This window comes from Mirounga angustirostris, unplaced genomic scaffold (genome assembly GCF_029215605.1).
Source record: "Mirounga angustirostris isolate CCGP_5_RB_7025 unplaced genomic scaffold, mMirAng1.0.hap1 SCAF_3, whole genome shotgun sequence".
Lineage (NCBI taxonomy): Eukaryota > Metazoa > Chordata > Mammalia > Carnivora > Phocidae > Mirounga > Mirounga angustirostris.
In genome coordinates this window covers 75816211-75833137 of record NW_026991711.1, presented here as the reverse complement: position 1 = coordinate 75833137, position 16927 = coordinate 75816211, and the positions used below count along the sequence as shown (strand labels likewise).

Below are 16927 nucleotides of genomic sequence, written 5' to 3'. Positions count from 1 at the left end.
CAGGCAATTCTAATGTGCACGGAGGGTAGGGAGTCCTTGCTCTAAATAAGCTATGCCCAGGGTGATGGGCATTAAGGAGGGCATGTGATGTAATGAGCACTGGGTCTTCTTTTCAGCTCATTTCTCGATGTACTGGATTTTTAGACCTTTTTTCTTACCTACACTAGAACACAGCCTGCACTGATAAGGAGTTTGGGGCTGGGGATTTCCTCCACGTGTGCCCAAGACACGCAGGAGCTGCTGGTTTGCCTCAGACCGCTGAACTGGTTGGCCGGAGGCAGAACGCCAGCACAACCTCAGGATGGGGAGGTGCCGAAGCTCTTCGGTGCCAATTCAAAACACATCTTACAGGCTCATGTTCAAATGTCAGCAAATACTGAAGCATACTCACACTCAAAACCAAATGCAGATTATTCTAAACCACCCATTTGCGGGGGGAGGGGGGGTGTCTATCATTTTGAGTTTCACCTGTACGTCTCTCTGTTGTTGAGAGCTGGTCCTCAGTGCGCTGACGACCTCAGACATTCGCGATTTTAATTCCCATACTGATATACATGAAGGAGCTAAGGAGATGAAGCCTTCTTCAAAACTTACCTTTTGACTTTCCGTGTCCTGCCTTTTGAGCATTTAACATGGCGAGTTTCTTTTGATTTTCTGAAATTTCCATTCCTGGATTTAGGAACAGACATGAGAAACATTCAAAACAGGTGAAATAAGTCAATCAGAGAAAGACAGTTATCATATGATTTCACTCATATGTGGAATTTAAGAAACAAAACAGAGGATCATAGGGGAAGGGAGGGAAAAATAAAATAAGATGAAATCAGAGAGGGAGATAAACTATATGAGACTCTTAACCATAGGAAGCAAACTGAGGGCTGCTGGAGGGGAGGGGGCGGGGGCTGGGTAACAGGGTGATGGGCATTAAGGAGGGCATGTGATGTAATGAGCACTGGGTGTTCTATGCAATGGGTGAATCACTGAACTCTACCTCTAAAACTAATAATACACTCTATGTTAATTAATTGAATTTAAATAAAATGAAAAAAAAACAAAAACAAACCCCAAACAAACAAGTGATGCCATTACAGAGTAAAACCAGAACCAGAACCCATACTAACCCTGAGGTGTTCAACATACCCCACAGCAAAGAACCTTACTCCTCGAGGAACTGTTAGAGGTTGAAAAGATTACAAATGGAGAAGGAGCAAGGACTGTCACCAGGATGGACACTAGGACGACATCCTGCCAAGCAGGACACGTTAACGGGTGCTGTGGGGCAGCGCGAGCACCAACGACAGACGCCGACCGAACGCCGCCCGGAGGAGCTCGAGCTGCCATGCCCGTCCCGCAGCAGGCTTAGAAGCACAGCTGACCCTTGAGCAACATGGGGTTGGACGGCGTGGGTCCACTTATACGTGGGGTTCTCTTGATAAATACAGGGCAGTGCTGTAAATGCATTTCCTTTCCTTATGATTTTCTTAACATTTTCCCCTAGCTGACTTTATTGTAAGAATAGAGCATATAATGCATATAACACAGATGTGTGTTAATGGACTGTGTTATCGGTAAGGCTTCCGGTCAGCAGTGGGCTAGGAGAGTGAAGTTCTGGGGAAGTCCAGAGTTACATTTGGATTTCTGACCATGTGGGGGGGCGCCCCAACCCCCACGTTGTCCAAGGGTCAACTGTATTCGGGATTTGCGGATCCTGCTTCTTTTTGCCGGGGTGGCGGGGGGGGGGCCGTTTCACTCTGGGAGGGGGCTGGCCTCTGGGGCCAGCGCCTGAGGCCGGAAGGCGGAGGCACTGCTCACCCATCTCGCGGTCCTCCTGCACGCGCCGCCTCTCATCCCCGCAGGCCTGCAGCCACCGCGCCTTGTCCTCTTGCTTTTTGGCACAAAACAGATGAACTTCGTCAGTGGTTTTGCTGACAAGCTTGAAAGCGTTCTTCACGTTGAGGTTCCAGTCCTTGTCCCGTCCGTCCTCCAGGTCCACGAGCTGCACCTCATCCATGTCCGTGCGGCCTCTGTAGTAGAGCACATCCCTGCGCAGCAGGTCCTTCTTGCAGGACACCAGCTGGTGGTCAAACAGGAAGAACGTCCGCTGCTGGCTCTTGCCATGCTTGGTGATTTTGGTCAGCTCCCCAGAATGGATCAGTTCGGAACTTCGGTCTAGGATATCCAGCCCCTGCAAGGATGGACACATATTTTAAGACCTTCCCATTTGGATTCCTTGAGAATGTGTCACGGATACAAGAACAAGTCCTGACACACAGTCTTTCTCCGACTTTCCAGTTACAGGAGGTCCAGTCACAGCTCAGCAGGGCGAAAAAAAGGCCACTTACACCTCGGGTGGTTCGTCTCCTTGTGTGTGAAACTTCTTTTATTTCCTACCCTGTGGGAAAATGTTACAGTGCCCTCTGTGTCATCCAAAGGGCCTTCCTTACAAGGAAGGACTGGTGATAAATGCGCTGGATGAATGGGCTCCAATCAGTCTGGAATGGCTGCTCCCCAGAGAATAAGGACACCAAGGAGGCTTTCTACGGGGGGCACTTAATGCTACAGACTCTGGGGCTCTGGCTTTTGAGTCTGGTATGTAGAGTGGCTCCCAGAGTAATAACTAGCTTAGGATCTCGGAAATAAAAGACCAGACAGCAAATTGCCAGCAAGGTATCGGTAAACTTCTGACAATAAATTATCCCCTAAATGTCACAGTCCAAGAACACAAGGGAAAAACACATCTTTACAGTATTAGGTTGGGTCTAACCCAATGGAACTGTGTGGTATTTGGTACAACACTGGCCTTTGATTTATAAGATTTTATCCTCCTTCAATCCTAGTCATATACAATATTTTGTAGAGGCAAAAAAGCTTGACTCCAAAATAGTTCTTCTACTTGCTTGCCTAGAGCAATTCTGTGCCCCAGATTCTTCACTTACAAAGTAAGAGAGTTAAACACAGTGATGTCTAAGGGCCCATCCAAGCTCCAGAAGGCTCTACAGCCCCTTAAATAGACGTATTTCTTTCCAACGTTCACTGCTATAACCTACTTTAGTTAAAAACCTAACTTCTCAATCCAAACTCTCTTAATCCTTAGGGACAGTGAGTTCTGACCAATTAGTTTAATGTACGATGAATTGTGCTTGGTCTGAAAAAAATCAGAACAACATTAGTTGTTCGAGCAAGCCACTTAATCTTGCCATGTTTCCATTTCCCTATCTGTTAAATGGGAGTAACAGTAGCTCCTACCTCATAGGATTATTGAGAGGATTAAATGAGTTCACATATAAAAATGGTTTAGACCAGTGCCAGGCATGTGGTAAACACAATCAGCGTTGTTTTTATAAATAAATGTTTGTGCATGTGTGCGCACATATGCACGCAGGACCATCATGACAGCTCGAGCCAAGCACTGCATTTGCCACCGTCTTATATAATCCTCATGAGAGCTCTATGGATATAGCTAATATTTTCAACCCCATCTTAAGGATGAAAATCTTAATCTTGCCCAGATCATACCCAATTCAAACACAGGCAGTGTGAGTCCAGAGTCCATACTCCTACCACACTGTTTGTATTTTAAATGTTCTCCAGGGGCTCCTGGGTGGCACAGTCAGTTAAGGGTCCAACCCTTGGTTTAGGCTCAGGTCGTGATCTCAGGGTCATGAGATCGAGCCCCATGTCCTGCTCCGCATTCAGATCAAAGTCTGTTTAAGACTCTCTCCCTCTGCCTTTCCCCACCCCCAACTCGTTCTCACTGTCAAATAAATAAGACTTTAAAAATGTTCTCTAGTTGCTCTGATGGAGCGTACTTTCTAGCAGGAGAGACAGAGCGTAAACAATAAATTAATTACAAACACTCTTCAGAGTTGATTTTTTGGTGGAAATGAGTTACTGGTAAAGTAGCTGACTGTTAAGTTCAACCACCTGCTTCAAAATATATATACCATTAAAGCCAAGAATATAACGAATCAATCACAGGATGTCACAGTATGTCATCAAACTGGACCAGAGTGAGGGAGGGCGTGAGCAGTGCTGGGCGGCGGGGCAGGTGCAGGAAGGGGTGCTCACTTACCTCCCAGCCGACGATGGACACCTGCCATCGTGCTATCTTGTCTATGCTTTCCAGCCTGCGCTTGCGCTCATTGATCAGACAGGCTACGTTCTTCATGGCTTCATAGGCTGCCTTTATGTTGCTGTAGTCACTGTAAAGTAGGAGGTTCATTTTAACCATATAACCTGAAACTCACAAAGCAGGGCCGACAAAGTAATACACTCCATCCTGGATTTTGTATACTAATAGTCTAGATAAAGTAGCATTTAAATAATGGCCATTGTTTCCTTTTTCTCGTTCCTCCATGAATAGACCACAGTCTCCATAGGTTAAGGGAACTGACTGAATGCAATCCAGAATTCTTCGGAATAAGAATGTTTTCATTCATTTCCCAGAAATCACAGTGAATGAAAGTAAAGGCCACAAGAAGTAAGTTTTAGTCACAATGACAATGGATTATTTTCACTAATAAAGAAAGAACAGTCTTTATGACTGTTTTGGTTCTCAGATAGCCAGTTTTGCTATATAAAGTACTTTAATAATCACTAACCATTCCCAAGAGTAATTATTTGCTCTGAGTCTCATCTTCTAAGATGTTCAAGAAAGGGACACAAAGAGGACACAAGCCACAGAGGCCTGACGTGGTGAACTAGCCTCTAAAACTGTAGGTACCAGGAAAACAAACTACAGTTCTAATCACCACACAGACTACAGCAGAGCACGGCTTGTACTGGAAAGTTTGACGTTCAGGTTTTGCTCAGCGTTAATAATTTGGGGACACATAAACCAATCATCTAGCTAATGAGCTGAATTCTTTACTTTCCAGCACTTTCCTGTGTCTTATGAGATAGACAGAGCCTTTGAATCTCAGTGGCACCGAATTAGATCCTCCTGCTCAGCAAGGAAAGAAAGCCTTGGAAGCAGATTCTATTGTCTATTTACCAAACACAAATAGCTCAGCCCCTGGGAAGTCCCTGGACATTCCCCCACAAGGCAGACCCTGCTGCCTCTAGACAGGCCTATTCACACTCAGCAGCAGAGCACAAAGGAAGAACAAAATAGACACAAGGGGACTGTCCAAATAATGGAGCAACCAGTCACCCCAGGCCTCCAGCAATGAAGAAAGTGTACAAAATAATTGTACATTTTTCCTACGAGTTTTCCTGTCAATTCTAGGAAAGAGGCAGAGTATAATGTTTTTTGGGGGGAAAAAAATTGTTTTGTTTTCCTGAAGACAAGGAAATGGGTTTTCTGTCATTTCCTTTAAAAGGATTTTTTTGGGGCGGGGGGGGGAATAGCCAAAGTATGCAAATGCCTCATAGTGAAAAATGCCCTTAAAAGAGAAAAATTAACTGCTGAAGGATGATGTATAGACTCTTGGTCATACCTTGCCCATCTTGGAATGTACCAATCTGCTTGCCCCCATCTGTCAGGATGTCTCTGCTTCTTATTCTCTTATATGTTTTCTCTAGCTCCTCATCATCGTGTGTTTTTATTCTTTAACATTTTCTGCAAATTTGTGGCTCTCTTGACTTTGCTATTTTCCTTGCACTCATGTTTTCTGATTTTTTCCATCAGAAAAAGAAAAAAAAAATATGTATATAGCTCTCTTCCCTTTTATCTATTTCAATGAACTCCTTTCTCTTATTCCTTTAATCTTAATTTTTTAAATGGACATCCACATCTAGGTTCTACTGTTTGGCAACCTAGCTCTTTTTTTCCTTCCAGCTTCCACTCTAATTGCAAAAAGATCCCTTTTGCAAGCTCCGTGGCTCCACAGGAGTCCGGCAGCAGACAGGATGAAAGAAAGCTCCGTTCTGCACACCCTGCAGGGCCAGGCGCTGCCATGGATAATCTGACTGCTCTCAGGGCGACACTTAGCTGTTAAAACCCACAACTGTTGTGGTTTGGCACAGCAAATTTCCTCTGGGTACAAACCTGTCCCCCCGCCCCCAATACTAGAACCTCTCAAGATCGTCTGTTCAAGGGCTGCAGGTGCACTGAAAGCTTTGTACCAGTGACATGGATGTCACGGGTGAAGTGTGGTTCTTACCTAAAACAGTAAGCTTTATCCTAAAACCTTGCCCACTGGCATTCCGGTTCTGGCCTGGTGAGAACACAGCAATGACCCAACCAGTGCCAGCTAAAGGCACCGCACAGTTGGGAACTGCACATCTCGGGGAATGGCATAGGATGGCATGCCCATTCCAACACTGAATGGGTGAGATCTTACAAAAAACCACAGCATGGTTATACATTATTCTGCACATGCAGGAAAACAGGGAGTTGTTATTAACTAAGCAATGGATAACTTTTTGGCTCCCCTAGAAGAACTTAGTTAAGGACAAAGCAAGTCCCACAAGGAAATGGAGCATCTGGGTAACCATGATGAGAAGCCCCGTGTCCAAGCACAAGGGGATGGGGCGGAACAGATCACAGAGACGGAGCAAGCACCCAGGTTGGGCAAGAAAGGTCTTAGGGGCACTTGGGTGGCTCAGTCAGTTGAGTGTCTAACTGGTTTGGGTTCAGGTCATGGTCTCAGGGTTGTGAGATCAAGCCCTGTGTTGGGCTCTGCGCCCAGCAGAATCTGCCTTGATTCTCATTCTCTCTCTCTCTCTCTCTCTCTCTCTCTCTCTCTCTCTCTCTCTCTCCCTCTGTCCTTCCCCCTGCCATGTATGCTCTCTCCCTCTCTCTTTCTTTAAAATAAATAAATTTTTAAAAAAAAGAAAGGGCTTAGAGCTGAACAGGACCTCAGCGGGATGCTTCTCCAAGCTAACCCTTCACTAACTGTATCCTTGAGATTCCCCACTCTTCAGAAGTTTAAACTTCGGTAGTCCTCACCCTTCTGTAAAGTAACTTTTTGTTGCAATACATGATACTGCTCTGAGGGTGAGCTGCCCTAGGAGGGGAAGCAAAGTATTTCTGAAACTGTATTCACATTGGTGTCTTTTAAAAATTGTTCTTTTAACTACAGCGTAGCTACAAAAGAGGATCAGACATCAGTTTTAAGGACCAACAGTACAATACAAATCCCTGTGTGCTCATGACACAGTTTAAGAATTATTCTTAATTTTTTAGTATCTCTAGGAATGGATATTCTGGAGCCTCTTCAATGACCCTGTTTCAAGACCTCATAATCTTGAACATTCTAAGCAAGGTGACAATTTCTTCCATGAGGCTAACCGAGAGTGTCAGGAGGACACCTAGGCCCGCCTGCCGCCGCCGCTCCGCGCAGCCCTGAGTGCCGGCCCGGGGACCCAGGGCGCGCGGCCGAGAGAGGCTGCGTCGCGTCGGGCCCGTGGCGCGCGCACCGCCCTCACCTGTGCTCCTGCGTGGTGTACTTGAGCAGCTCGGCCAGCTGCAGGGGGTACTTGCAGATCTTCTGCACTGGGGTGAGCAGGAAGCCGTCGATGGCGATGTCGATCATCTGCTGGAGCAGGCGGCAAGCTTCAAAGAAGTGTCTGTACCTGCCCTGCTTCATCAGGTTGGACAGCTCGGCGCAGGCGCCCGGATGGTTGTTACAGTACTCGGAATAGATGGCAAAGCCCTCTTGCTGGGAAGGGAAGCGCAGCGGCGTCAGGTTATCGGCAGGCATTGGGCCATGATGTCTTCGGGCGGGGGGAGGGGGGGTAATGTACAGACTGGGGTGGGAGTGGCTGGAAGGGAGGAGGGGCTATCTTTGCGGGGTGGGGGCTCTAGGACTCGGTGCCCTGGTCCCACTCGAAGGCCCCTTCCGTGTACCCCAAAAGTCGCACGTGGCTTCCCTGGGAGAGCGGCACCCGCTGCACCACCGTGTCCGCCCTAGCTCTGCTCTAAGGAAAAGGCAGGCACTAGGCACAAATCCAACTCTCTCCCCGTCGTCCTCTGATAGACGTGGTCGTGCCCATGACCAAGTGAGCATTCGAAGCCACCACCCGCTCCCCTCACTGCGCCCCTCTTTAACATCCTACCACCTGGCTTCCACACACTGTCCCCTCTGACGTCCGATCGAAAGCCCCCGGCCCACCTCCTTTCTCCTCCGCTTCTCGCTCGCAGGCTGCCGCCGCCCTGCCAGCCCCGTGCACACGGCCTGGGCTTCCCCTGGCTTCCGTGGCGGCCGGGCTGCCGGCTCGCAGTCGTCTCCCCTGCCCACAGCTGTGGGTCCTGCAGCCTGCACCCGCCCCACGGTTTGTCCTTATCCATGCTCAACACGACAGGTCTCCCACCAGACTCCTACCTGCCTAACCCACCCATCAATTCTTTGAGACCCAACAACCTGCAGGCGGTTCGGACTGCCGCTTTTCGATGTTCCCCAAGACCAGTTTCGTCAGCTGGTTCTCAGAAATTCCCACGCCGACATGGCTGTCCTTCCGCATGCCCACTGCAGCCACCCCTACCCCGGCCCCCTCTGCCCGGAACACAGCAGCCACACCTCGTCCCTCAGCTAGACTCTGCCGCAAGGCCCACACAGTCCAGAGGCTCCACCTTCCCTAGGCCCTGCCCCGCCTGCAGCCTGACCTTCGCTGACCTCTGAAGCCTCTCTCTTGGAACCTTCTGCTCTGGCCAAACAGGCCCGGTGCGCTCGTGGGGCTGATCTTCCTGCTGCTGCGGCCACCACAGTGTTATTTTCAGCTGTTTAAAGTTAACCCACTCCGGAGGGTCCACTCGGCTTCCACTGCCTCTGTGTGGTCACTGTGGTCAGTACCGCCACCCAAGGAGGTAGCTGTCGTCACTGCTGTCACTAGTCCAATGATTACACCCACTGGGCTGGGAATAAAGTCTCCTTCCTCTGAAACCTCTTAGTATTAGACACAGGCAGTCGCTCCCCAGTTTTAAGCTCGCCATGATCACAAGACTGTTCTGAGGCACTTTCGGTGCCCCAAGCAGGGGTCCCAGAGCCACACACCTCGGTCTGAATCCACACCTGCCCCTTACTCAGGTGTGACCTTGCGTCAGTTACTCTCTGGGCTATAGTTTCTGCATGGGGAAAATAATCATACCTTCTCCGTAGCAGTACCCGAGCTAATATAAGCAAACCCTGGAAACACTGCTTAACATACAATAGTCCCTTAATAGGTATTATGAGAAATTACTCCAAACACAACCTCCTAAAACCCTCAAAGCTGCATAAAAGCGGGAAGATTCTGAAATCTGGAGGTATTTAGGTAAAGACTAACCATATAAGCCAAGCAACTTAATTTACAGCTGACATCTCCATTCCCTAGGAGATTAATCCAGCAAACAAAGCAAGAAACAAAACAGAACAAGAAGGACTCCTTTCTAGAATGGAGAAACATTTCAAAATTATTTAACCGGATGTTATATTAATAAGAAATAACAGGTGACATACATGTTGAAGAAAGCAGGATCCTATTTCACTTAAATGAGGTTCCTCTTTATTGTATTGTTTCTCAAGGTCTTTTAGGAACTTTCTTTGGAATTTGTAAATATCTTCAATGTTTCCAAAAATGGTGGCTAGTTGTGCAACAGTGAACATTCCCGTGTGCTTGCGACACTGTCGAATATAGCCCTGCAAAACAGCAAAGTAAACTTTTAAAAATTAATCTGCAGAGTCACAGAAATTATTTAGTTGAATAATACAGCTTTTCGGGCCCAAAGCCATTAATCGTGGAAGGGATTTTAAATATTTTTTTTTTTATAGATTTTATTTATTTATTTGAGAGACACAGTGAGAGAGGGAACACAAGCAGGGGGAGTGGGAGAGGGAGAAGCAGGCTCCCTGCAGAGCAGGGAGCCCGATGCGGGACTCGATCCCAGGACCCTGGGATCATGACCTGAGCCGAAGGCAGTCGCTTAACCAACTGAGCCACCCAGGCGCCCCGTGGAAGGGATTTTAATGAAAGAAAATTATTTTAACCCTACGGGTCCCTGTTGGAATAAACATACCTCCGTGACTCCAGGGTGCTATGAATATTTTAAAAACAAAAGGGAAGAGAACAGGTGCATGTGGCTGGATGTGTAAAGCAAGAAACTATATAATAAAGTTTTCAGATTATGCTCCTGAAACAAAGTTGCTTGGTTTCAAATATTAAAGCTCCAACACTGGGACTGTCACACTTTTTTCTAAACTCTTAAGATAATCATTCTCCCATCCCTAATTTCATTTCACAGCTGAGAAGACCTGTCAAATACAGAAAGCCACAGCTTGCTGAACAGCTCATGCAGCCGGCTCAGTGTCACGGCAAAGAGCCAAGAAGATCTTACCCAAGGATTCCACCATCACCTACTTTCTATATAGAGCATAAAGCTGCAGATCTTTAATCCAAGGCCTGCATGGATTAGTGTACTATTCATTCTCCCCCTAGTTGTACTATGGCTGGGGTAGGAGTTAGTGTGGTGGGAAGGAAAGGCCATAAATATGTGTAATACTTATCCCCACATCAGCATCTTGTAATTACACAGCCTAAGTGGCCTGGCTGATAAAATACATACCGCTGACTATTTGGTATGAACTTTAACAGAAAGACAATGTAAAGGTTCAAAATACAGGCTCTAAGGCAGACTGGTTTAAATCCCAACCCCACCACTTTACTTGCTATGTACCTCAGTTCCCTCATCTGTAATGGGGGGGGGGGGTGGTGATAATAGGACCAGCTGATGAGAGCGTTTGTAGAAGTTAATCCAGGTTGAGGGATGGCACAAAGTCAAAGCTCAACAATCATTAGCCATGACTTATTTTCTTAAAATGGCAGTTTAAAGAAACTCCCTTAACTAGACACTTACATGGAACAAGATTGTTAGCATCAATAAGATAAACATTGCTCAATCTTTATGGGGCCAGTTAACCTGATTCCAAAATGGGCACTTGTCTCGCTTCAGCTTGTCTTCAGCGCTGAATGTTTGCAGCTGAGCTGAGAGTGCAGAACTCAGCATTCACAGCCAGGACAGCGGAATGAGGAGACAGGGCCAACACCAGTGTAGCATCAGGCTCATACAGAACCCACAGAGACAAAGAATATCACGGGAGAAATAGAATTTACCGCACAGTAGAATACCATGACACTGCAGAACATGGCCTAGGATGTCACTAAGTAAAACCGATTTTTCTTTTCTTTTTGGTCTGCATCTACATGACTCAGAACCTAATCTGTGAGTCAGTGATTAGATGTAGTGGGATTGTAAACAGTGACAGACCTTTGTAAAATTACGTGGGTTTCACTGAAAGGGTGTTGCCTCCTCTGAAAGTCGTTCACTCTGAATAACCTCGGGAAGTCAGTCCTCAGAGAGATAGTTGCATAGTGCCCAGAAAAGAAAACGGACTACAACAGAGAGCCACCGATGCTCACCAGGGCAGATAAGTACTTAATGAGGGCGGAGTCTGTGCAGGGACCACAGGGGCAGAAAGGGGCAAGGAGAAGGGAAGACTACAAAAAAGTACGTATATAAAATGAGGGTCTGACTGAGGACCACCGTGGCCGGGCCACCGGGCCTGGGGTCTCACCTCACAGATGTCCTTGAGGTGCTTGATGTACACCCGCTCAGTGTTCATGATCTCCTGGATGACATTGGTCCTCATCTGGTGCTTGCTCTCCGAGTGTTTGTGGCGGTTCTTGCCGGCATCCTCCTCCTGCTCCTCGCCCTGGGTGCTGCTGGAATTCTCCGACAGTTCTTCCTGATTGACACGCAACTGCGGGCCACACACAGGTGACAAGTGACTTGGGGGAAGGCCCCCCAGACTTCCACTTCTCCAGGCCGTGAGGAAGACAGCCTGGCCCGAGGCTAAGTCTTCCAGTCCTCGGCAGAGCCACGGCTGGGCCCGGGGCTCCAAGCACGGCAGCAATGCCAAACAACCAGATGACCATGGTTGACATGTTTCCTTCAATCCAGTCTAATTTCTGAAAGCTTTCACTTAAATGATTACAGAGAACTGAACCTGCACTGATTGAGTGGACTTGAGCCTGACAGCACGGTTCTGCCGCTCCCCCACAGACCGTCGTGAGAAGGGCTTGTAAGCGCCGCACACTTACTCTGACAAAGCTTGCGGGGAACCAGGCTTCCTTGTCCTCATTCCGGCCCCACCACCAGTCCTTGTTAGAGGCTTCCAGAACCTGGATGACATCTCCTGCCTTGAAGCCCAGTTCCTGGTCATCCATGGTCACGTGGTCCCACAGGGCTTCTGCACAGACCACACTGCCATCACCGATCAGCTGTAATGGGGACACGTGCTTAGTGCAAAACCAGGCAGGCAGAAGGGCAAGGGACGTGCTCTCCCAGGAGGGGCATGGCCACTTTCTACCTCATACGTGCACACACTGTTGGCTTGTGGTCAATACTTCACATTTGACTGTTACACAAAATGAGTTTCCGTATTATGGAAAACAAAACGAGGTGGGCGTCTCTCATACGCTCTTAAAGGAAACCCCAAATCTACTTTTTTTTTTTTTGTAAGACAGTATAAAAATGGCTCACTGATCTATATGTCAGTTACCTAATGAATGTGAATATCTGGAATATTCACCCCCAAAATGGTTTCTGAGCAGACAACACGCAGCCAGGCCTCTAATGATTATGCACATGCTTTATTGCCAGACCCTCATGACTTCCCCTAGAACTTACTCTTCAGACTTCATTCACAGTCTGAATAAAATTTTAATCTAACTTTATCATCTACAACCATTCAAGAAAACACAGCCTGATCTACAAATATTTAACAGCTACTTTAAAAAGGAAAGGATAGACACAACTCACCTGTTAGTCAGCCACAGGGGTGGATGGCTGCAGGTCCCCTCAGCACCCCGGGACATCATCATATTCTACAGCAACAACTGGTATTACTAACGGAGATGCTAACTCACTGAGAACTGACACTCCACATGCTCAATTCAAGAACTCCAAAAGCTAGTAAGTGCCTTCTGGAAAGATTTCCATAAAAAGGGCTGAAGATGCACAGTGGTGGAAAGAACACCCGATTTGTAGTGAGAAATACGTGGTTAATTTCAGCTCTGCCTTTTACTAGCAAATGACACAGCCTCTTAGTTTCAGAATATTAAAATACGGATAATAACTGCAATTTTAACATCTGCCTCTTAGATTGGCTGTGAGATCTTTCTGAGATAATGTTAGGAACAGCATTTTGTAAACTGAAAAGCACTCCCCAAACACCAAGCAGCAGTCGCTGCCTTTATTAAGTAGAGCGGTGAGCGAGCTTTAGTTATCTGGAAAACTTAAACGATCCTCGAAAATGCTAGAATGTCAGAGTTCTAGGTTTTAGAATATGTTTGGTAAGAAATAATCAAGGGGGGCACCACTGGATGGCTCAGTCAGCCAGGCGTCCGGCTCCTGATTTCGACTCAGGTCATGATCCCAGGGATAAGGAATCGAGCCCCACGTTGGGCTCTATGCTCAGCGGGGAGTCTGCTTGAGATTCTCTCCCTCTGCTCCTCCCCCAACTCATGCTCGCTCGCTCTGTAATAAATAAATCTTTTTAAAAAGAGAGAGAGAGGAAAAGAAGAACCAAGAGGGCAAAGTCTGAAGTGATTCTGCCCCCTGAAAATGGAGCATCCAAGGCTCGCCACTGTTGAGCGTGACCCCAGTACCTCGTTGATGGCCAGCTGCTCCCCACCCGGCTGTAGGTATCTGGGGTTGGCCTGGCACAGGTCTTCATAGCTATAGTCCTCCTCACTGCCGTTGTCATCCACTAAGGCCGCAGACTCTGCACCTCCATCTGAAGAAACTAGAAAAGAAATGGCATGGTTTATGGTTAAAAGGACACAGCTAACAAAAAAAAATTTTAATGACAAAATAAATGACCTTTGAGAACATGCCCCCAAGGGGAAGCAATCATTTGTGTCGTACCCAGAATAAGGCCTCTTTAGAAAACTCCTACAGATCTATCGATCCAAAGGTAGCAGTCACGCGCAGAGCCGGGGTCGAGTGTTACAGTGAGCGGGAAGGAGAGCGTTTCAGAGAAGACTGCCGATGTTAACACAGAGCATTATTTTGTCACTTAGGATACTGAGTAAACTATGTGTGATCTGCCTGGCAATTTGTGCTACACAGTGGACATAAAATACATAAAACACAGATCATATTTCTAAGTCCTGTGTTGGTAAGCTTGAGGAGATAAAGAAATGAAAATATAATCATTTTTAAAAAGCGTGTGGCTTCCATCCTTCACCTTCAAGGCAGTGGTGCTACTAAAATCAAAAGGTGTTGATAGGGCGCCTGGGTGGCTCAGTTGGTTGAGTGACTGCCTTCGGCTCAGGTCATGATCCTGGAGTCCCGGGATCGAGTCCCGCAACGGGCTTCCTGCTCGGCGAGGAGCCTGCTTCTCCCTCTGACCCTCCCCCCTCTCATGTGCTTTCTCTCATTCTCTCTCTCTCAAATAAATAAATAAAATCTTTAAAAAAAAAAAAAAGGTGTTGATAGTGTCCTAAGTGGAAACACGTAGTCATTCTTTCCAGGTGTCCATAATATGAAAAGGTTGAAACGTACGATACCAGGGTTAGGAATGAGATAGCACCTTTGCCAAAAAGGAGAGAAGATCTTTTAAGGATAGGTACAGCATTCTGGACTGCCCACCTTGGCATTCAGATTTCTCTTCTTCCTGGGACAGTGGGCTACTCTCACCATGGCTAATCTGTCATCCAGCAGAGGGAATTATAAAGAGAAAGAACATTCCTTATGAAGAAGACAGAGGAAGGCTTCGTGGTAGTAGCTGGCTTGTTAAGATACTTGAGATGACTCTTGAGAACAAAATGTGGCTCGATCTGAAGCACACGGTATATGGCCACCCGTCCATCTAATAGAAGATGAGACTTGAAAAGTAAAGTGGGGGGTAGGGGTGCCTCAAGGATCTACAGTGAGCAGTGGGGCAGCTCCTTCAGGATTCTGAGTAGGAAGCAACAGGTTTTGAAGACAGGCCCCCTAACACTATAGAACGGGTCTGAGAGTCCCAGAGCCTGGTCTGAATTCTAGCCCTGCCCCCCTACAGGCATGGGACACCCAGCAACTTCCTCTCTCTGAGCTTCCTCCTTCTATTGTACAAACTATTTTCTTTCTCTTTGGAGAATGAGGTGGTGGTGTGTGTCAAGTTCCTAGCATCTTTGATTCATGGTTGGGACTCCCTAAAAGAGGGTTCTGTGATGATGGCAGCGCATGTGGTGGGAGCCGGGCTAGAGAAGGACCCTGCCACAGTCGGGTGAGGGAGGGGCTGGAGGTACTCCCTGTATCTCCCTAGTTTCCTTTTCTTGGCCTGAATTCATCATCATAACTGTAGTCCTGTCCGTGCACGGTGAGGAAAACTTAAGAATCTGACACAGGTAATATGACCCTAGAACTAATTTTCATGGTGTTGATCACCACCCATTGTTGCAAATCTTTCTCAATAGTTATCATTGTTTTAGTGTAAGAATTTTAGGCTCAGTTTACAGATTGTGTTGCTTTTATTTATTTATTTTTAATTTTTTTGAGAGAGTGTGTGTGTGCAAATGGAGTGGGGGGAGGGGCAGAGGGTGAGGGAGGCAGAGAATCTTAAGCAGGCTCCATGCCCAGCACAGAGCCCGAGGTGGGGCTCTATCTCATGACCCTGAGATTGTGACCTGAGCCAAAATCCAGAGTCGGACACTTAACCAACTGAGCCACCCAGGTGCCCCCAGACTATGTTTCTTTTAAAAAGTTGTTCACGATGGCAGCCTGGCCGAAGTGACAGGAGGGAAGCCATGGGGCCTGGTATGCAGAGCTTGGGGCCATGGTCTGGGGCTGGACGGGTCTGTGGACTACCTGCAATGCAGCTCGTCCAGATGGGATGGGCTGCAAATGTAAAAGGCATGTCAGATTTTGAAGACTTAGTACAAAATTAGGAATAGGAATATCTCATTTAAAAAAAAAGTTGTTTAGTTGAGAAACAAGACCTGTCCCCTGAGGGTAGTTACTAGAAATCCAGATTTGCAAGTCCTTGCAAAAGGCAAGAGCAGAGAGCACTCTCCCACTGCGATCTCAAACCAGCCTTCCTCCTTCCCAGCACACTGGCCTCTTTTTTTGTTTGTTTTACAAATATTTTTTTATTAGGATTTTATTTATTTATTTATTTGTCAGAGAGAGAGAGAGCACAAGCAGGGGGAGTGGCAGGCAGAGGGAGAAGCACACTCCCCACTGAGCAAGGAGCCTGATGGCGGGATTTGATCCCAGGACCCTGTGATCATGACCCAAGCCGAAGGCAGAGGCTTAACTGACTGAGCCACCCAGGTGTCCCCACACTATCTTCTTTGACTTTGCTTTCTTGTTAATTCTACCAGTAACAGGATTTTCCAAGTCATCACTGATTTCATCCTCCATTGCTCTGCTGTCAGCTCGACCTGCACAAACAACATCCTTGAATTTCAGTTCTCCTCGCCATTCCCTGGTGCGGCACCTCGGTACCAGTCTCTCCAACCAACCCTCCGTCTCCTCAGTCTCATTCAGGGAAGATCAGAGCCTGTATCTGAGAGGGGTACCTACAAGTGAGCTGCCTCAAGGATGAACGGATGCAGGGGAGGAATGTCCCTGGGGCTGACCACAAAGTCTAGAAGCAGACGGAAGCTCTCTAGACCCTTGGCAATGCCTGGCAGACCCCTAGCTTGTTGACTGATTCATCAGGGAAGAGAGGCAGCACCTGGCCACGGCAATGCAGGTGGTCCAGACGAGGGGAGTGCAGGCAAGTGGGCAGCAGGGAGCCAACTGCAGGTGTGCGTGTGCACCCGAGTGTGTGTCCGTCCCCAGTGGGAGGCGATGCCACACAGCAGGGCATTCCTCTGGAGTGCGATGCTGGAGGTGTGTCTGTTGCCCAATGCTGGGGGGTGGGGGGGCGGTTTGAGTGGGGCCCTGGAGAAAGGCCACCTTGTCTGAGAAATGTGCGTGAGCTGTGTAAGATCCGGGATACCGTCTGGTACTTCGGCC

The 16927-nt window shown here is 47.5% G+C and overlaps 1 protein-coding gene across 6 annotated transcripts in view; it reads right to left on the bottom strand.

The window, feature by feature from the left end:
* The window catches only part of SPATA13 (spermatogenesis associated 13), a 141572-nt gene that overhangs the window by 5132 nt on the left and 119513 nt on the right, over positions 1–16927 (bottom strand). For 5 of the 6 annotated variants that reach the window (XM_045869201.3, XM_064586286.1, XM_064586288.1 and 2 more), the window contains 8 exons: positions 13588–13724; positions 12019–12198; positions 11493–11678; positions 9381–9560; positions 7372–7604; positions 4073–4202; positions 1813–2185; positions 595–669 (listed from right to left, as the gene is read on the bottom strand). In XM_045869201.3, coding sequence (XP_045725157.1) covers positions 595–669; positions 1813–2185; positions 4073–4202; positions 7372–7604; positions 9381–9560; positions 11493–11678; positions 12019–12198; positions 13588–13724 — 1494 coding nt within the window. Of the gene's footprint in view, positions 1–594; positions 670–1812; positions 2186–4072; positions 4203–7371; positions 7605–9380; positions 9561–11492; positions 11679–12018; positions 12199–12739; positions 13341–13587; positions 13725–16927 lie in introns of those variants that run through there. The other variant, XM_064586290.1, reaches the window with a different exon arrangement.